We start from the raw sequence: 22,004 nt of genomic DNA, 5'->3' as shown, positions 1-22,004 counted from the left end.
AAACTGAAGTTTACTCCCCAATTCTATCTTTAGAGTAAAAACAAAAAACTAAACACTTTATATTCTTTCACTTTTGAATAGACGTATTCTAATCCTAACGTGTTATTTTCATGAATAATGGAGTTCAAGTGTTCACTGATATTGCTAGTAAAAAGCCTATAAAACATTTCCCATTTTCTCTTTCTATAAATAACTGGTAAAATTTTAAGGTCACAAGAAATTTTCTACCATACACATTACAGAGATTTCAATAACTCCCAAATCTCAACAGAAACAGATATCACATACATAAAAACAAAATAGAATTACATTACTTAAAAAAAAAAAAAAACATTAGAAAAGGTAATTCAGTTTTAATTTATTTTCATCACTTTTTCTTCATAATCCAGATATTTTAAAATGCAAAGAAAATTAACTTTCAATGATATGTTCAGGGACTGGCACTAAAAAAAATTTTCAGACTGCAAATGAGTTATACAAATGAAAATATCAAATGGAGATCCAGTTATCAAAATGAAAGCACTCAACATATTAAAAGTTCACAGGTATTTGTATTGAGCACATTACAAAAGTCAGCTTGCTAACTGTTGTGATTTTAAAGAACTATTGCAGAAGTCTGAAGAAAATAGATTTATTAGTTAACTTATAAAGAGATTAAAGAGCCTGAAACAAGTATTAAAAAGAAATTTGTGCCTTTATTAGAATGTTAGGCTTTAAATATGCCAATTTTGATAAATTATTGTTGTTGTTTTGTTTTTTATAAGAAATGACACTACAGAACTGCAATACTGGTCCAACACTCTTGTCTTTACTCTTCTTTTGAAGCAAGAAACAGAATGCGAGTAATCAGAAAGCACTAGCAGGCATCAGTTAATCCAAGATACTAGCTCTTAGTTCCAAAAGCACTTGCAAAGAAAACCTTTTGGGGGGAAGGGGTGGAGAGGGATGGAAGCACTCCATAATAACTGGAATCCCACGAGTGTGTATGCCAAGTCTCATGAGGCTATTTTTTGAATTTATCCTTTACTTGGTCATGGTTTTTTCCCTCAAATACAATTTTTCTTTGACTTTTTTTCCTCAAAGTATAAAAAGTATGAAATATAAACAAGCTCTTGCACTGCACACTTAGAAGTGTACAATTCAAGCATTATAGAGCTATCTACACACTGATAAATCCCATCGAATCTTGGATAATTCATTAATATACAAAATATCAGGGCACAGAAAGAACTAAAACCCACTTCTTTTTGTTACACATAAAGATTCAAATATTCAATCTAAAGAAAAACACAATCACTTTCGCTCTCTTCTACATCTGCATGGTGATACACTTATTAAAATATTCCTGTATAATCATGTTTGGTGTTACTATTTCAAGTCAGGTTTAAAACCTCAAAACCAGCCATCCAGACAAAACAGGTAATCAGAAAGATTATCTCTTCCCCACCTCCCTAACCCCAATAACTATGAAGCCAATTTTACGACATGACTCCAAACACTGGATTGTGACGACAAATGCTAGGTCCAATTTCTTCATAATCCTTTTTGGTGTGGCATACTTGGTAGAACTCAGGCTGAAAACAAAAAATATATATTTTTATAAGGGTCAAAAATCTACCATCTTGAAGGTATATTGAAATAAACTTTAAGAGTGATGCTTTAAAATAGATGTTAAGTCTAAAATGTTTATTATTAGTCCATTCATGGCATGAAAGCTTAGAAATTCTAGCAGCCATGACTTAAAATCAGCTATAAATCTTTATCGGAACTCCAAAAGAGGAATTAACTCCTGTCCCCAATCCTTGTCTCACACACCTGCTGCGAGGATTCTGAAATTTTGAAAAATGGAAGGTTCTCAAATGTCCAGTCTGTTCTGTTGAGACTTTCCCATACTTTCATTGCACCAATAATGTAAAGAAGCGGCATTCGCCTAACTACAGATAAAACTACTCCTAGTCATGCTATGACTATTTTTCGTCTAGTTCTAAGAAATGTCTAGATCATTTGCCTTCCTCATTCAAGGTCTGGAAAAGATAGACTGTTCCATGCTGTGTTACCTCATTTCTCAAGGCAAAGTCACAAACTCAACTAGGTTATATGGCCCAATTGAAGAAGACTAAAATTGAGGAAGAAAATAACTTTCACCTCTTATGTTGGAAATGGTTTTAAATCCAAAGTTGTACAGTTATTCAATAATTCAGATAAAAGCTCCTTCATTTTAATATTGCATGCACTACCAGAACAAAGCACCAATACTTCCTAGGTTCATGGTATTAGAACACTAGAACACCTTTTAAGGGGGCTTTAAAGACATTTTAATTTGGGGACAGGATTCTTAGAATAATTCCCTTTATTCAGTGTAAAACATCATACTTTCTATGCAATGAAGCTTAACTTTTACCTTAATGTTTTTAAATACTTAAACAGAACAAACAAGGACCTTCTGATGACTGAATTACCAGTTTTAACAGAACTTTCCCTACAGATAAACTTTAAAACATAGTATAAAATGGTCACTCTAAAATAATGTCTAGCAAGCTAAAAACAAAAATTAAATTCAAATGACTTCCAATTAAATTTAAATTACTTCCAATTTTTAAAATACTACAAACACATATATACAAAGTTTCCTATTATTTTGAGATACAATTTAAAGGAATTTGCTTTGTTCTTTTCCAAGTATTGATGGACTCTCCTATCTTAAATATATATATATAAATTTAAACATAAGCTTCAGCCAGGCACAGCAGCTCACACCTGTAAACTCAGCGCTCTTTGGGAGGCTGAGGTGGAAGGATCACTTGAGCCCAGGAGTTTGAGACCAGCCTGGCAACATAGTAAGACATCATCTCAATAAAAAAAAATAATAATAATAAAGGCCAGGAGCAGTGGCTCACACCTGTAAACCCAACACTTTGCTTTGGGAGGCCAAGGTGGGCAGATCCCAAGGTCAGGAGTTCAAGAGTAACCTAGCCAACATGATGAAACCCAGTCTCTGCTAAAAATGCAAAATTAGCCAGGTGTGGTGACGCATGCCTGTAGTCCCAGCTACTTGGGAGGCTGAGGCAGGAGAATCACTTTAACCCAGGAGGTGGAGGTTGCAGTGAGCCAAGATCATGCCATTGCACTCCAGCCTGGGTGACAAGAGCGAAAGTCCACCTCAAAAATAAATAAATAAAATAATAATGATAAAATAAAATAAAAGTAAGCTTCATCACACTCACCGTGGAAGCCAGCATTGATCCTCCAAACCAAACTGCATATCGCTGCATGTGGTGTGTAATGACTTGTACATCAATAGGTTTTGGCTAAAGAAAGACATAGTATGATCATCTTCATAGTAAATTCAAATAACAACTTCTGTGTCATTTAACCTTAAATGTACATATACAAAAATAATATCTGTACTAAATTCAGATGGTATCTTACAAACCAGAAACAATTGAGATTGGCTGTCTCAGAGGAAAGGGTTTGGGAACACTGTGGAAGAGACAGGGAGGGAACAGAGCAGAATAAATGGAAGGGAAATAGCAATGAGCACACGTTTTATACAGTTCTGACTTTAAGAATCTAAATGTTAGTGTTTTACATACTAAAAAGTAACACCTTAAAAGAAGGGGAGGTTGGGGCAAAACAAAGTACAACAAAAACAAATTAAACTAATTGTACTTTTTTCAAACATAAGCACACTAAGGTGAGGAAAGGGACTAACACAAGCAACTTGTGAGCATAGTATTTTGAATCTTATAAGCCTTCAGGCTGAAGATAAAATATAAGCAAATACTGAATTCTAATTTTGGGTCTATTTTTCACAGTGGTGTGGATTAACAATTCTGAAACTATCATATACATATTCCAGGATTAAGCAAAAACATAAATATATTATAGATAATAGGAGCCAGGTTTCTCACTGTCAGAGAAGGGCATTACAATATGGAAGGGCAGAAAACTAGAGTGAACCTTCTATAACTGGAGACATCTGTAAAAATTCATGGTTTTAATTTATGTAGAGAATTAGATATAGATGTATAGACACACACACACCCCTAGCTCTAATCACTGAGAAGGCCTAGACTCAGTGATACCCCAGCAGCAATGAGCACAAAGCTTGGTTTCTTAGCAACGTTCTCCACTAACAGGAACAAGACAAGGGTGTCTTGAAGAAAGAAAAGGAGAAAAAAAAGGGCTGATTCCAGGGCCAGAAAAGAGAAAGTACAAGATCAGCCTGAAACACCTTGCTGTGCCGGGAAGTACAGAAGTAGGCAAAAAAAAGATGTGGCTGCATCAAAAAAAAAAAATCTAAGAGCCATTTGAATAACTCCCACTGGTCAAATCTGAAAAAAAAAAAAATGTGGGATTAAAATTAATGATGAGTGGTATTACTATTATGATATTACAGTGATATTAAAGATACAGACCACAAAATGAGACATCAGGAGTTCATATAGATATTACTAAAAGAATAAATGAATGTGGGAGAAGGGAAAACTCTTGCTTATAGTAAAACAAGACTTAAAAACATAGAAGGAATGATAGAAATTGCAAAACGCCATTTAGCAACTACCACAGTAATAACTGTTTTAGGGAAGAATCACAATGGATGCTAAAAACTAGTGACTGAAACTTAAAAGAGAAACAGGATAGTCTGAAAGTGTCTCCTCATAAGATTCTTATTAAATATAAAGGAAAACATAATAACTTTATAGTGAAAAAACCTGGCAGGCACAACTTCAACCAAAAGCTCAAAATTCACACACAGGACAAATTCTATCATGTGTCTACTGATACAATGCACTAAAAATGATACAATATCAATTCTGTGGCATCACTGCCAAAAGTACATAATCTGAACCTACTCAAGCAGAAATATTAAACAAACCCAAGCTGAAGGATATGCTACAAAATAAATGGCTATACTCTTCAAAAATGTCACATTCATTCATGAAAGACAAAAAACATTGAGTATGTAACAGACTGAAGCAACACAATAAGTAAATGAAACATGCAATCCTTGATTGGATCCTGGATAAGGGGGAAAAAGGTATTTTGTTTTCCTTTTGTTATAAGGGACATTAGTGAAACAACCGGTAAAATTAGAATCAGTTCTATAACTAGATAACACTGGATCAAGGTTAATTTCATGATTTTGATAATTGTAATATGTTCTTGATTTTAGAAATATACTAAAATGTTTGGGGATAATGAACCATCATATCTACAATTTAGTGTGTGTGTGTGTGTACACACACCTATTTATAGAAACAGAATGATATGGCTTTTTTCAAAACTGTTTGGTTGCCATTAAAAATTACAGACTGAAGGAGAATAAAGCCAGAGATAGATAGATAAAGGCATGCTATTAAGATCTATAAAAGTTACTAGCAAGTAAAACTAAGGTGAAGAAGGCAGAGTCCTCCAAAACACAAGGTTTTTCCTATACATGATGAGCATCCCAAGTCTGAAAATCCAAAATGCTCCAAGATCCAAAAACTTTTTGAGCACCAACATGATGTTCAAAGGAAATGCTCACAATTTCAGATTTTTGGATTAAGGATGTTGAACCAGTATATAATGCAAATACTCCAAAATCCAGAAAAACTCAAAACCTGCAACACTTCTGGTATGAAGCAATTCAAAAAAGGGACACCCAATCTGTTTCTTTCAATATGTCGATACGGTACTGATCACTAGGTAAATTTATTTCTTATTTACAAGTGTAAAAAGAGCTTAAAAATGTTAAACAATCTCACTTTATTAAAATACTATACTCAGAAACATACAGCATTGTTTTGTACTTATATATCTGTAATGAGTTATTAAAAACTAAACAGCTACTTTAATACATCCATAACCATACCATTAGGACAATCAACTTCAATCTTTTAAGTATTCTAACAAAAAAACCAGAACATGCACTATGTTCATTCACATAATCAATGTGGTTAGTAGGATTCTCAGTACAGAGAATTTATACTTGCAAAACCCAATGACTTCTTTTTTAGGTAGGAGGTAGGGTAGATAGATATGTGGGTAAGGGGAGTAGATGGATGTGCAAATGAATGGATGAATGGGGGTGGGCTGGTGGTTTGGTTGGTTGGGAAGGGGATGCAAAAGCAAACGCAACATTTTAAAAGTCTATTGAGTAGACTTCCTGAAGTGTGAAGTCATGACATTATAGGGACAGAGTTCAATATTTTGCCTTCCACCCAAAACATATACTTTTTACTGCATTCCTAGGGATAGGTTTACTCAAGATAATCAAAATACAGGCACTGACAACAGTCAGCCATCATGCAATTTCTCAACAATCAGCAAACCCTAGAGTGTTGTGCTTTACTTTTAAGTAATTCTGAATGATTGTGGAAGTCTCAGATAAAGTCCTCATTCTTGGTAATCTTCCAAGCAGAAGGTATTTTATTCACATGAAATACCTTTTTTCAAAATACCTTTTTTCAAACAGCTTTGAAAAAAGCCATATCATTCCTCTAAATCAACGTTCTGCTTCAATATTTAACAAGGATGAAAAAAATGAAGAATCTATCTCTAAATATAGAAAGTAGACATCTAAGAATTTTAAATTAATTTTGAGTTTTTTTAACCTCAAGCCTAAAGGTCCAGGACATGTAATACAAAGGTTACTTTATTAAACCACCGATTTGACTGCACACTTTGAGGTTGCTATGTGGGAGCTAAAGTCAGTTTTTGAGAGCAGGCTAGACTACTCAACAATGGCATCAATCTCAACTCAGCTTTGCTGTCCTTCTATAGTATAAAACATTTTGTGGATCCATAATTAATTTGATTGTTGGTGTATGCAAAGAAATCTACTGTATTAATTATCTATGAGAGAGGTATTAAAAAAAAAAAGTCTTTCCACAGGTATTACTAAGAATTATTTTCCAGAAATACAGACAATATCCTAGAAGAATCAAATGATCCAGAGTATCACAGACATAAATCTATAACATTAACCATTTCCATTAGAATACCTGACAGGTTCCTCTTATTTTTCTAAATCAGAGTGAATGCTGGCAAATATTTCTCATCCTAATCAAGGAAGGCACCCTCAACCTTCTCACCAATAATTGGGAAAACCAACCTTCAATCTACCACCACTCAATTCCTCACTTAATTTCAGCCGGGCATCTACAGTTCTTTTCAAATCTCTTTGCAAGCGACGTCCAAAGTCCCTGAACATGGTTGAACCTCCAGAGAGGACAATATTCTAGTGGAGAGAAAATAAATATAATATTTAAAAAGAGAAAAGTTTAAAGATATAATATATAGTACTGAAATGCTATTATATCCTTTTTATGAGAGGTGTTTAAGTTTTTTTAAAGTAAGACCTTGAATAACAATTTTGCTATAAATACCTTGTAGAGAGGACGTCTGACATCAATAGGACAATTCTGAATTACTTCATCTACAACTTCTGAGATAGGTTGTGTAAAGTCTGGATTAGCAAACTGAAAAATAAGTTGGATATATAATAGAGATCATATCACTACTGACAAATATCACAATAAAAGGTTAAACAAAGTTTTCAGTTCAAAAACAAAAGGCCTTTTAGAAACCACTAATACTGGTCTCTAACAGATTCAGATTGAAGACACTGAAATCAGAGAAAACTCAAAATTATGATGATATATACCATTTTATAACTATCAGAATAGCAAACATGTAAAGTCATACATATACTACGAGCTGGCAAAAATCTGGGTAAATGGAAACTTTCATATAACGCTGTGAGAGTATACACTGATGTAACCACTATGGAGAATAATTTGGCAATAATAACATAGTGACATGGTCTGGCTCTGTGTCCCCACCCAAATCTCATCTTGAATTGTACTCCCATAATTTCCACGTGTTGTGGGAGGGACCTGGTGAGAGAGAACTGAATCATGAGGGTGGTTTCCCCCATACTGTTCTCATGGAGTGAATAAGTTGCACAGGGTCTGATGGTTTTATCAGGGATTTCTGCTTTTGCGTCTTCCTCATTCTCTCTTTGCCTGCTGCCATCATGTAAGACAGGACTTGCTCCTCCTTGCCTTCTGCCATGATTGTGAGGCTTCCCCAGCCATGTGGAACCATAAGTCCAATTAAACCTCTTTCTTTTATAAATTGCCCAGTCTCAGGTATGTCTTTATTAGCAGTATGAAAACGGACTAATACAAATAGCTAATAAAATTTTAAATGCACATACCAGTAACTCCACTTCTTAGAACAAACCCTGAAGAAACTCCCCAAACATGTATGCTATTACATATGCATATTTACTATAGCCTTGTTTCTAAGAGGAAAAACCCGTTAAGTCCATCAATAGGGGATGAAATAAATAAATGTAGTCTAATCTCATTATTCATGATTCCATATTTGTGAATTTACCTAATCGCTAAAACATATTTATAACTCCCCAAATCAAAATATGGTTATTCATGGACATGCACATGTGTAGAGCAACAAAAATTTGAGTCCACTGATGTGCACATTCCCCATTGAGGTTGAACAAGATGATACTCTGCTATCTAGTTTCAGCTCTCATACTATAAACAAGTGTCCTTTTCACAGTTCTATTTAGTGGCACGGTTTTCATATTTTTGTTAGTGATTTCATTATTTAAAATGGCCCCCAAGCATACTGCTCAAGTGCTGGCTAGTAAACACAAGGAGGCTGTGATGTGTCTTACAGAGAAAAAGCAAGTTAGATAGCTTTGTTCAGACATGTGTTCTAGTGCTATTGAATATAAATGAATATACTAAAATGATATACTAAATGCAGTGCCTTTAAAAAGAAACACACATGAAACAAGGGTATACGTTAATGGGATAACAAAAATGTTACCAGAGGCTCAAAGAAACCTAATACTGTATTTCCCCTAGGAGCAATAGCTAGCTCAGTGTTCACTAATTCAGCGCTCTCAAGAACTTTTTGGCACATCTACTTTGAATAACAAACATCAGCTATATATTCAAACGATGATATACCATAGTCAAAATAAACTTACTATTTCCAAACAGCTGGCACTCAAGAAAAACATACTTTTTAAAAAACTAACTTAAACAAAAACAAAAAACAACTTGATGCTGGGCATGGTGGCTCACACCTATAATCCCAGTGCTTTGGGAGGCCAAGGCAGGACCATTGCTTGAGACCCAGAGTTTGACACCAGCCTGGGCAACATAGCGAGACCCTGTCTCTACAAAAAATTTAAAAACTAGCTAGGCATGGTGGCACACACCTGTAGTTCCAGCTACTTGAGAGGGCTGAGGAAAAAGGATTGCTTGACCCTAGGAATTCGAGGTTACACTGAGTTATGATCACACCACTGCACTCCAGCCTGGGTGACAGAGAGAGACTCTGTCTCTAAATAAATAATCAAAATCTAGCTCTAATTAGTCAAAAACAAACAAATATTGTATATCTCCTCAGCCATTCATTTTTATCATTAGGTTGTCCTAATTGAGAGACAATATTCCTTTATTTATTAAACTGAGTCTATAACTGTATTGATAATTATTAGGCATGTGTCAATTTTTTCTTTTTTTTTTTTTTTTCGAGACCGAGTCTCGATCTGACACCCAGGCTGGAGTGCAGTGGCGCCATCTTGGCTCACTGCAACCTCTGCCTCCTGGGTTCAAGCAATTCTCCTACCTCAGCCTCCCGAGTAGCTGGGATTACAAGCGTCCGCCACCACACCTGGCTAATTTTTGTGTTTTTACTAGAGACGGGGTTTCACCATGTTGGCCAGGCTGATCTCGAACTCCTGACCTCAGGTGATCCGCCTGCCTCAGCCTCCCAAAGTGCTGGGATTATAGGTGTGAGCCACCACGCCCTGCCTTTTTCCAGTTTTTAAGATTAGTTCTAAATTATTTACAGGCTGTGCATACAATGAAAAGAGATTTAATGTTATCAAAGTGACACATACTAATACAAAATCTTTTCATTTAGATCATGTAAAAACATCACTAAGAAAGATTCTACTGACCTTTATTATCATAATAAAAGAAAAGAACCTGGCAGCCAAAATCTCTTTTTGAAGCATGCTGAGGAGTGTACATACGGAATTCTAAGAGGAATATACACTAGGTATGAAAATGTGGCTCATACTGAGCCTTTAGAACCCAACCTACAGACTAGGGTAAATTTTATCTGTCAGGGAAAACAGAATAGAGCTCAACTCAGCTGGCTCTATAACTAATTTAAAGACAAGCTCACGTGCTGGCAGAAAATGACTTAGTTACTGATTAAGTGGAGTGAGCAGCAGAATCAGAATCCTAAAAATTTTATTTCCCATGAACACATCCATGATCTTCGACAATCATTTTCAGCTTCAGACTGTGAAATCTTCTAAAGAGCCTTCAGTTCTCAAACCACTGTATTTTTATGATCCCATAGTGACACTTTAACCTGAGAACCTATCATTTACTTTAACTATAAAAAATTTACTTCTCCAAAATCTGTACAGAGAATATTAACCTGACAAAAATGTGTTCCATAATACTCATTTTTAAAACTGTATCAAATTGCTAACACAGAACTTGTAAATTCTTTACGTCGTCCTTGGTTGGCTATACTCTTCAGTATTTGCCCAAAACAATAACACACACGCACATGAACCTTCCCATAGTCCTTTTCCTACCTATAAGATAGTTTATCTGCTATACCATGCTCAAGCAAAAGTAACGAATAGGGTTATTCAGTACTGTGCTGTATCTCTGTGTCTTTTTTTTTTTTTTTTTTTTAGATTAAAGTCTCGCTCTGTCGCCCAGTCTGGAGTGCAGCGGCGCCACCTAGGCTCACTGCAACCTCCGCCTCCCAGGTTCAAGCGATTCTCCTGCCTCAGCCACCCGAGTACCTGGGATTACAGGCACCCGCCACCATGCCTGACTAATTTTTGTATTTTTAGTAGAGATGGAGTTTCACCATTTTGGCCAGGCTGATCTCGATCTCCTGACCTCGTGATGCACCCACCTCGGCCTCCCAAAGTGCTGGGATTACAGGCATGAGCCACCGCGCCAGGCCCTGTACCCTTTTTATAGTAGTTTTTAACCAAGAATGCACAGAAGAGGCCAGGCACCATAATCCCAGCTACTCGGGAGGCTTAGGCAGGAGAATCGATTGAACCCAGGAGGTGGAGGTTGCAGTGAGCCGAGATCACGCCACTGCACTCCAGCTGGGTGACAGAGCAAGACACCGTCACAGAAAAAAAAAAAAAAAAAAAAAAAAAAAAGAATGCACAGAAGAAAAAAAAATACAGAACTTTTAAATATTAACATCCCCTAGATCCACACACAGAAATGCTGACTTATTTTAAAAAATGAAGTCTGACTTGGGTATATATTTGAAAAATGTATAGGGACTACTGGACTACAGAACCCCAAGTGAGAACTGGTAAAATATTGAGTAAAGCAGCAAGCAATGACTATTTACTTACATAAATGAAGAAGAAAAAGAATTAACAATTTTAAAAAGTGACAATAAATTGTTAACAGTATTCAATACTTTAATACTAACAGATTCAACCTAGGGTCTCTCATAAAATTTTTCAGGCCTTTTCTTTCACTGTCAGCAAAAGAGTCAGTTCTGCCTCTAACTGCTCCCTGGTCAAGTCTTAAGACTCCTGATGTTGAGAACATTAGAAGAGACTGTCAAGGAAAGAGTATCTTTTCTCTCCTCCAAAAAATACAGGGAGTAGCAAATATACCCAAGTAAACACAGTAGTCCAAATCTTTCCTGTACCTGGAAACTCATTACACAAGTTTTAAGAACTTAGGATGATTTTGTTAAAAAAAACAAAAAATTTCCCTTTCAAAAACAAAATCCACATTTCAAACCCACTCTTTCTAAAAACAGTTCTTTCTAGTATTTGTGATGAACTTATAGAAGTACAAAAATAAATTTCCTTATTCTTTCATACATTTTATGTTCAGCACTGAAGTATTGGACAGTTCAGATGCCTACACTTTCATTTAGCCGAAACAAAAAACCAAGTGAATCCTTCAAATGACAGAACTAGGACACAGAAGTATCCATTTAAAATGACAAAAAATAAAATAAAAAGGTGTGTGTATGACACACTTTAAAAAATACAAAAATCAGGTCTATTTTGAGAAAACATGGTGAAGTAAACATATGTATCTAATTTTGTTCTCTTCCAAAACACTATTGAAAAAATACCAGTAAAGAGAATTGTTTTTTCTTTTTCTTTTCTCTTTTTTGGGACAGAGTCTCATTCTGTCACCAGGCTGGAGTGCAGTGGCACCATCTCCACTCACTGCAACCTCCGCCTCCCAGATCCAAGCAATTCTCCTGCCTCAGCCTCCTGAGTAGCTGGGATTACAGGCACACGCCACCACACCCAGCTAATTTTTTTTTTTTTTTGTATTTTTAGTAGAGACAGGGTTTCACCATGTTGGTCAGGTTGGTCTCAAACTCCTGAGCTCATGATCCACTCGCCTCAGCCTCCCAAACCGCTAGAATTACAGGCGTGAGCTACCGCGCCCAGCCTGAGAATTTTTTTTAAAGGCAAAATAAAAGTATTGAGAGCAAAACAAAACCAGCAACAAATTTGGTAAGCTGGAAAGCAGATGGACAAGACTTTGCAAACACTCCAAAACACTTAATAAGTCATCAGTAAAAACAAGTTAAGAACCAAGCTATTTTATACCACAAATTCCCTCTCCACATCCCCCAAATAACTGGCTGCCCCAGGTAGCTTTGAATTGAGGTGGAAGGAGGGCAGGAAGAAGGATGGGTTGAAAGTCTCTCTGAGAAGCTATTAAAGGTCTAGATCCTCTCCAAAGAAGCATCAAATGCTGCCTCCTTATCCAAAGAGAAAAGTGGTTAACCCTATTCTCTTAACTGAAGAAAAGAGTTTCTAGGACTCTAATACACAGCAGAAAGTACTAAAAGGGGAGTTTTACATGAAGGTAGGCAACCTGCAAAGTCTCTTCCCGCTGGCTGCCAGCCTTTACCTAGCAGCCAGGAGTCTTCTCTGGGAACTAGACTACCTAAAAAGACCTAAAGTAACACATATATGGCATTCCCCCAAAGAAAAGGCAACAGTCAACAAGCCCCACCCACAAAACTCAGCCATCCAATCAGGTTTTTAGTGTCTTTTTTTTTTTTTTTTTTTTTTTTTTTTTTTTTTTTGGAGAAAGAGTTTTGCTCTGTCGCCCAGGCTGGAGTGCAATGGTGCGATCTCAGCTCACTGCAACCTCTGCCTCCCAGGTTCAAGCGATTCTTCTGCCTCAGCCTCCCGAGTAGCTGGAATTACAGGCACCCGCCACCACGCCCGGCTAATTTTTTGTATTTTTAGTAGACACGGGGTTTTGCCATATTGGCCAGGCTGGTCTCTAACTCCTGACCTCAGGTGATTTGCCCGCCTTGGCATCCCAAAGTGCTGGGATTACAGGCGTGAGCCACTGCACCCAGCCTAGTGTCCCCTTCTTAAATGACTGGCCTGCAAAAGTCTCTAGCAGGAAAAACATAGGAATCGAAACAGAGAAAAAGCAACTCGAAAGAGACTATAGAAAGAAGAAAACTTAAAACAAAAAACAACCCTATGATTAACATCCTTAAAGAGCCAGAAGATAGGCAACAATGAAATAGGAACAAGGTAGCATTTAAAAAAGAATATTCAAAAGCAGGGGTGGGGGAAGCTCTTGAGAATTAAAAATGTTGCCAGAAATTTTAAAAATCCAATAGAAAACTCAGTAGGTAAAGTTGAAGAAATAACCTACAGATTAAAACAAAAAGACAAAACACACACACACACACAAACACACACACACAGATGCTAGGGGACAAAGGGAAGATCCTAAAAGCATTTGTACAGGGGAAAAACAAAACAAAACAGGTCCTATACATATAAATCAGCTTTTATTAACTTCAAGTTATAATGGAAAGCAATTAAGCAATGGTTTCAAAATGCTGAAGGAAAATTATTTCCAATCTAGAATTCTATACCCAAACTATCAACAAGTGTGAAGATAAAATGAATACACTTCAGACATTTTCCTCTCTCATGCACCCTAAAAGGAACTCTATTGGAAGATGATCACCAAAATAAAGAATCGGACAGTAGGAGTGAAAAAGACATAGGATATACGAAAAAGAGATCCAACACAAGAGAGAGGGAAAGGGAATCCCTAGAATGATAGTAAAGGAATATGGCAACTCTATACTGGGAACAGACAGAAGCAAGTTCAGATTGGGATGTAAAAGACACTTCAGAAAATTAAACTGATGAATAAACCCTATACATCTGAATATCCTGAGAAGAGATTTATATAACTACTGAAGAGAGTTTGGAGGTGAATGAATGGTAATTATTTTAGCACTAAGCAAACAGTTTATTAATGACTTCTTGGAAAACAAAGTTACTTATAGGAAGGGAAAAGATTTCATGGTTAACTACATGGCTCAGATATGAACAAAATTGGTGGTCACAAAAACATAAGCACTGAATTTCAACCTACTTGAAATTATAATGTAACAAATGAGATGAAAAGGGAATAGAAAGGTCCTGTCTGTGATGACAGAAGAAGGATAAAAAAGACAATCTTCCTCTTCCATAGTTGGAATTCGATAGACAATGCCTAACACAGGGCTGGGCACAGTGGCTCATTCCTATAATCCCAGCGCTTTGGGAGGGCAAGATGGGTGAATTGCTCGAGCCCAGGAGTTCAAGACCAGCCTGGGCAACATGGCAAAACCCTGTTTCTACGAAAAATACAAAAATTAGCTGGAAGTGGTGGCACATACCTGTAGTCCCAGCTACTTGGGAGTCTGAGGTGAGAGGATCACCTGAGCCTGGGGAGACTGCAGTGAGCCATGACTCAGCCACTGCACTGGGTGACAGAGCAAGACCCTGTTTCCAAAAGAAAACAAAAAAAGCCTAACACTGAAAAAAAATTTGAAGTTGCAATATAACCAAGCAATTCATAGCTAAGGAGGTAATCAGCAAAAGAAGCAACTAAGAAGAGTTTGAAGTGCTTACCTCTAGAAATACAAAACAAGAGAAAGAAACATGCAGGGCACCCCTAGTTTTTGTTAGGATACGTAGACCAAGACTTTTAAACCATGTGCATATATATAACCGATTTTTAAAAACAGCCTTTAAAAAAAAGAAAACAAAACATGTTTTTTAAAAAGAGAAACAGGTTTCTCATAGAAGAAATTACTTATAAGGAACATAAAGCTATAGACAACAGAAAATGTTTTAAAGTTAAAAAATAAAGAAAAATTGGTGTATGAAACAATAAAGGTTATTCAAATTAATAGAAAAAATGATATATGAAACATTAGCAGCAAGACACATTTTCATCCAGCCAACTATACCTTTCCTAAGCAATATGAAACACATTTTATTTACATATCTAAAGCTTCGGGTTATTTATTTATGAGACAGGCTCTTGCTCTGTTGCTCACACTGGAGTACAATGGTGCAATGCCAGCTCGTTGCAGCCTGGACCTCCTGGGCTCAAGCAATACTCTCACCTCAGCCTCCCAAGTAGCTGGAACTACAGGCACACGCCACATGCCTAGCTAATTTTCTGTATTTTTTTGGTAGAGACGGGCTCTTCCCATGTTGCCCAAGCTGGTCTTAAACTCCTGGGCTTGAGTGATTCGCCCACCTTGGCTTCCCAAAGTGCTGGGATTACAGGCGTGAGCCACCACAACCAGCCTACTTCAAGGTTTTTAAGAAAGCCAAGGCATCAGCTAAGCTCATTTGTCAAGCATATTCCATTCAAATGCTCATCTCCTATATCCCATGCTATTATCCATCTTGTGGTCATGATCCTATTCATGCAGGACATTTGCTCAGGATCTTCTGCAATTTTCTAATTCCTGTCCCCAACTTGAAGCTTTAATATTCTTCTCTAAGATTTCAATTTCAAATTAATTGATGTGCCTTAAATGAAATGAGGTCTGACACACTTCTATCAATCTACTCACATATAAATGGCCCATACAAAAATCTGTCCTAACTTCCAGCTACATGTGGTTATCTCTCCCGTCTCTTGACTCTCCGCTAAAATGACAGCAAGAGAATTAAAAGGAAAGGTAAATGACCAAGGATGAATCAGGGGGCAAAAAAACAATGAATACAATATTTCAATCCTGTTTGGAAAAGAAACTGTTAAAATCCTCTATATAGAATGAGACCCACCCTCCTCGGTTCCCTTCCAGATCTTGTATAACAAGAAAGTTAATTCAAACCCCAATAAATAAATGAATGAATAAATGACTGTACAAACAAAATGAAGCAAATTATACCATTCTGGACACGGGTATGGGCAAAGATTCCATGATGAAGATGGCAAAAGCAAAAAATGACAAATGGGATCTAATTAAAGAGCTTCTGCACAGCAAAAGAAACTATCAGCAGAGTAAACAGACAACCTACAGAATGGGAGAAAATCTTTGCAAATTACACATCTGACAAAAGGTCTAATATGCAGCATCTATAAGGAACTTAAATAAATTTACAAGGAAAAAACAACTCCATTAAAAAGTGGGCAAAGGACGTGAACAATTTGCAAAAGAAGACATATATGTGGCCAACAATCTTAAGAAAAAAAGCTCAACATCACTGATCATTAGAGAAACGTAAATCAAAACCACAATGAGATACCATCTCATACCAGTCAGAATGGCTATTATTAAAAACTCAAAAAATATTCTCACAACATCCCTCCTAAAAAATGAAGGAAAGAGAAAATATTTTTAAAAAATAAATACAATTTAAGAAGAAAAAAAAAGGTGCTGGCAAAGCTGGAAAGAAAAAGAAACGCTTATACTCTCTTGGTGTATATTAGGTGTAAATTAGTTCAACCATTGTGGAAAACAGTGTGGCAATTCCTCAAGAACCTAAAACATAAATATTCATCCCAGCAATCCCACATACCCAAAGGAGTATAAATTGTTCTATCATAAAGGCACATGCATATGTATGTTCACTGCAGCACTTCACAAAAATAAAGACATGGAATCAACCTAAATGCCCATCAATGGTAGACTGGATAAAGAAAATGTGGTACATATACACCATGGAATACTATGCAGCTATAAAAAAGAATGAGGTCATGTTCTTTGCAGGAACATGCATGGAGCTGGGGGCCATTATCCTCAGCAAACCAGTGCAAGGACAGAAAACCAATTACTGCATGTTCTCACTTTTAAGTGGAAGCTAAATGATAAGTAAAAATGTACATACGGAGGGAAACAACAGACACTGGGGCCTATCGGAGGGTGGAGAGTGGGAAGAGGGAGAGGATCAGGAAACACAGCTAACGGATACTAGACTTAATAATACCTGTGGACAAAACAATCTGTACAACCTCCATGACAAAAGTTTACCTATATAAAAACCTGTACATGTACCCCTGAACTTAAAAGTTAAAAAAAAAGAAAATGAAGCAAATGAATAAACAAGGTGAAAGTGTAGGAAAAGCTGAATTTTAAGGGAAAAGAATCACATTACACTACTTGCCTCCAAAGTGAACAACAGCCTCAGGTATAATACTATAAATATTACAATACTATTGATTTACCTAATAACAATAACCTAACATGTTGGCAGGCTGGAAGAAAAGAGAGTCTAGAAAGAACTAATCTGAAAGGAGGCTAGCATTTAAACCACTAACAGTGACATATCAAGAAACAGCTCCATCCATGTTCCTGCAATACCATCACAGTATTTAGAAATCTGGGGGTTACTACCAAGAGCAATAACTAAAAGCTAGTGGATGCTCTATAGAACACAATGGCAGCAGGAGGGTGAAGAGCTGCTAATTTTAAGTCTGTCAGTGTTATTTGACCTTTAAAACTGTGTGTATACATCCTCTTAATCTTTATGTTTTGAGAAAGTGCAAAGAAAATGTACCACCAAAAACCTTCACACTCCAGTATACTAGTCTGACCACAATTCCTTATCCTTCTCATGCTCACTCCTCTGCTACCAATTCACAATTATTATGTGTCATTTCATCATGATCTCCAATCCCTGTACCCTCACTATCCCTAGGTAATTCAGCTTTCAGGACTTGCTCTCTCCTCTATGCTGTAATACTTTAATCTCTGCTTTATCAAAACCTTTTCCTCCTTTCCCACAACTGTCTGGGGGAGGCGAGGGGACACTATTGTACAACTAAAAGTTTTTGGGTATGTAACCTGCTACCTTGAGTAAAGAATGGATGCCCCATACTATTAATATGTACTCACTAGTCACCCTCTCAATTCCCCTCAACAGTAAATATGAAAGTCATTATTCTTCACAAGCCCTCAATTTTTTTTTTTTTTTTTTTCCAGAAGAAGTCTCGCTCTGTCGCCCAGGCTGGAGTGCAGTGGCGTGATCTTGGCTCACTGCAAGCTCCACCTCCTGGGTTCACGCCATTCTCCTGCCTCAGCCTCGCGAGTAGCTGGGACTACAGGCACCCACCACCACGCCCAGCTAATTTTTTTTTTTTTTTTTTTTTTTTTTTTTAGTAGAGACGGGGTTTCACCATATTAGCCAGGATGGTCTCGATCTCCTGACCTCGTGATCTGCCCACCTCGGCCTCAATTTTAGTCCAGTCCCTTCTCCCAAAACATAAGCTTGATTCCACCTCATAAAAAAATTAAAACTATGAACTATGATGATGAACTTCTTCAACTACCTACCTGTGCTTCTGCCCTTCCTAGTTCATTTTCCTGTACCTATACTTAATTCCTTCCCTCCTGTAACTGGAGTAAGCCCTCTTAAAAATTTAAAACTATCTTGAGCCTTATTCTTGCAACTGAATTCTTACTCGTCCACTGTCTTTTTCTTTCATAGCCATCTCTCAGAACGTCCAGACTGCTGATTTGCAAACCTTCACCTCTCACTGAGGTAAGTAACAAGCTGCTCTAACATATCACTCCATTGAAACGCCTCCCCTATGATCATCAATAACCTAGATGCTGAAAAACTCCAAGTACTTCTAAGGTTTCCTCTAATGTTACTTCACTGCAGCAACTGGCACTATTTACCCTCACTTCTTGAAACATTCACTTCTCTCAATTTTATGACCATAATCCTTTAGCTTGGCTTCTTTCTACCTCTCTGTCATCTTCAGTATTCTTTGCAGGTTCTACTTACTCGGCCTGTCCACGTGTCTGTGTTCACGAAGGCCCTATTCTTCACCTTTCTACTCCACAGCCCCTTCTCAGCCAACCTCTTCCTTTGTGCCCCACAAAGGGTGATGACTTTACAACACCCAAGTGTTTGTTTTTGAACCTTTTAAAAGATGCATATAATACACTCATCTTTGTCTATTTCACCTACTCCTCCCCTTCAGTATTATAAATTTCAGTGGATGGCACACTGGGTTGCCCAAGTTACAAACCTGTGAATTATCACAGATTCCTCATATTCTTACTCCCCTCATATCTAAGCAATTACTGATTATGTTGATTCTATTTTTCTCTCACCTCCTTCCTCATTCTCACTGACCCACAAATACTATTCATCTTTCATATCTAAAATACTATAGTAAAACCACCTATTTCCAACACAATTCACACCTCTGTTCCAACCCGTCCAAACCAATGCTGCGAGAGTAACCTTTCTAATATGGTACACAATTATCTTCTATGCTTAAAATTTTTGCATGACTACAGAATCTAGCTAACTCCCTTGCATAGCATATCTGCCCTTCAAGACTGGGTCCATGAATACCTATCTGGATCCCTCTCCTACCAATCTGTCCTCTGTACTTTTCTTATCCAGCACTCTCCTGTCTAAGACCTCTGCCTAGCTAACCTTCTGACAGAAATACATATACTCCCCTACCACACATGACTGACAAACACCCATTCATCCTTTAAGTCTCAGTTCAACCATTATCTCCCCTGAGATGTTCTCCCAAGCAGACTTACATGCTCTTTGTTCCTGTGCCCTCAGCAGATACATACACTCATTAAAGCAACTATAACCTTACGTGTTTAAATACTCATCTCTTTTATTCTTTGAGCTCAATAAGAGCAAGATAAAATAATTTTTCATCTTTGAATACCCAGTGCTTAAGCTGAGATCATGAAAATTCAAACCATTTAACATTTGCTGAGTGAATAAACAAAATTTTAAAAATAACTATTCTTAACATTAAATAAGCAGAGTAAGTACGTAATATTAGTAATTCTATTAATAAAGTTACAATTCTGATACTAAGTTACCAGAAGAATTTTCCATTATTAAAAGTATGTATTTCTTAATTTAATAAAGCCTTTAAGTTGCTAAAACTTCATAGACAGAAGACTATTTTGCTACTAGTTATATATTTTAATGGTTAATTGAAGGTTCTTTGTATAATGGTCATTTTACACAAAAAGGGAGGGGGGGAGCTTTCTAGAACCTTTCCCAAAATATTTTATTTAAATTACAAAACTTTACCTGAGTCCATGATGGAGGGAAGAAAAAAAAAATTTAAGGGCTCCCCTCTTTTCATGACCCCCCCATAAGCCACACATATTTTTTAAAAAGTTTTTTCTAAATCTGCAAAAAATAGCAACAATTTTGCTTATTTTAACAAAAGCAAATTTTTTCTTTAAAAAGTTCATAAAATGTTTTATAAACTTTTCATAAAAACTCAAACTTTTAGTGTACTAATAAAAGTTTCTGAGATTAATTCTCTCTGAATATCTATTAATTCATATTTGCTGCTGAATACTTTTAAACAATTCCGTTAAAAAAAATTACCTCTGGATGAAAAAAGATTTCAGGTCCCAAAAATCTTTCATAACCAACATCGATAGAAAATTCTTTCTTTGAGATAGCATTGATTCCAGTATACTGTTTAATCCATTTTGACCCATCTGTATCATACTTGTTAAATTCTTTTACTAAATCTGGGCAGACATAACTATAGCGCTCCTGAAAAACAAAGAAACAAAAGTAACTTTTTTTGCTTATTATAGGAACAGTAAAAAAGAATGGCATCTTTTCAGTAAACTATAATCCAATAAAAAAAAAAAAAAACTCTTCAGAAAATAAAATTAGGAAATTAAGCTGGAAGAAAAATTTGTTAGGATATTATCATATGTGTAGTACAAATAAACATACTCATCTCCTACACATATTTTCTGACTTTAAATATAAACAGTATTTGAGAGACTGGAGAGCTGATTTCTACTATTTCAATGTTATTTCCTGAAAATGTTCATTAATGTCATTCAACATTTTCTGTCTCAGTAATAATGAATCTTGTGCTGTAGGTAAGGAGACTAAATAAAATATAGAACTGAAGAATAAGTAATAATTGTGATAACCACACAAATTAATATAGATCCTTAATATCTATCTGAAACAAAACTGATTACGGTCTGAGTAAATAAAAGAGCAAAGAAAAAAGGCTAAAAATATAAATTACTCTATTTTGTTCCATATTTGGTTATATGACCTAAGTAAAAGTTTTCATCAAAAACACTGAAAAATATATTATAGATTATAACATCATATTTGTAATTTATAAACTCCCAACTGCCAACCAATATTTGTTTTATTTTTTTAAAAAAACTTCCTTTTCCAGTATTTTTACACATCACAGGCACCATCCAAGATAGATGCAAATATTACCAGTAATAATCAAAATACACAAAGAGAAAAAATACTGGAATCCAAAGACATTTGATTACACTATTTGAGGTCTTCTCCAAACCTTGGAAGTGAGAATGACAAAGAAATGATATTCCTTTAAAGACATTCAGAATGACCATCAATCTTCTCTGGAATAGATTTAAATCTCTGGTGTTTTCTCGTTTTGCTTTAATTTCACAGATTTCCCAAAGATGTTGAATCAGTAGTATTCACATTAACTTTTTATATATTTAATTCTTATGCCACCAACTTGGGGTAACTTTTGGTAGTCATTTACTAATTTACTACCTAGGAAGTAGTTGATAAATTTTCATTCTTAAGCTCTGACGAGCAAGGAAAATCCCATAAACAAGCAAAGAGGCCCAGGCATGGTGACTCACAT

General features: G+C 36.2%; 1 protein-coding gene across 2 annotated transcripts in view; it reads right to left on the bottom strand.

Annotated features, from left to right (window-relative positions):
• Positions 1 to 338: 338 nt before the first annotated feature.
• Positions 339 to 22,004, bottom strand: part of ACTR3 (actin related protein 3) — a 72,583-nt gene continuing 50,917 nt past the window's right edge. The window contains exons 8-12 of one of the 2 annotated variants that reach the window (XM_024354634.3): positions 20,726 to 20,899; positions 7,374 to 7,466; positions 7,100 to 7,225; positions 3,225 to 3,308; positions 339 to 1,574 (exon numbers count right to left, since the gene is read on the bottom strand). In XM_024354634.3, the coding sequence (XP_024210402.1) occupies positions 1,479 to 1,574; positions 3,225 to 3,308; positions 7,100 to 7,225; positions 7,374 to 7,466; positions 20,726 to 20,899 (573 nt within the window). In that variant the 3' untranslated portion in view covers positions 339 to 1,478. 2 annotated transcript variants of the gene reach the window in all.

Source organism: Pan troglodytes, chromosome 13 (genome assembly GCF_028858775.2).
Source record: "Pan troglodytes isolate AG18354 chromosome 13, NHGRI_mPanTro3-v2.0_pri, whole genome shotgun sequence".
Classification (NCBI taxonomy): Eukaryota; Metazoa; Chordata; class Mammalia; order Primates; family Hominidae; genus Pan; species Pan troglodytes.
The sequence above is the reverse complement of the archived record's forward strand: the minus strand, read 5'-3'. Positions and strand labels throughout refer to the sequence as shown.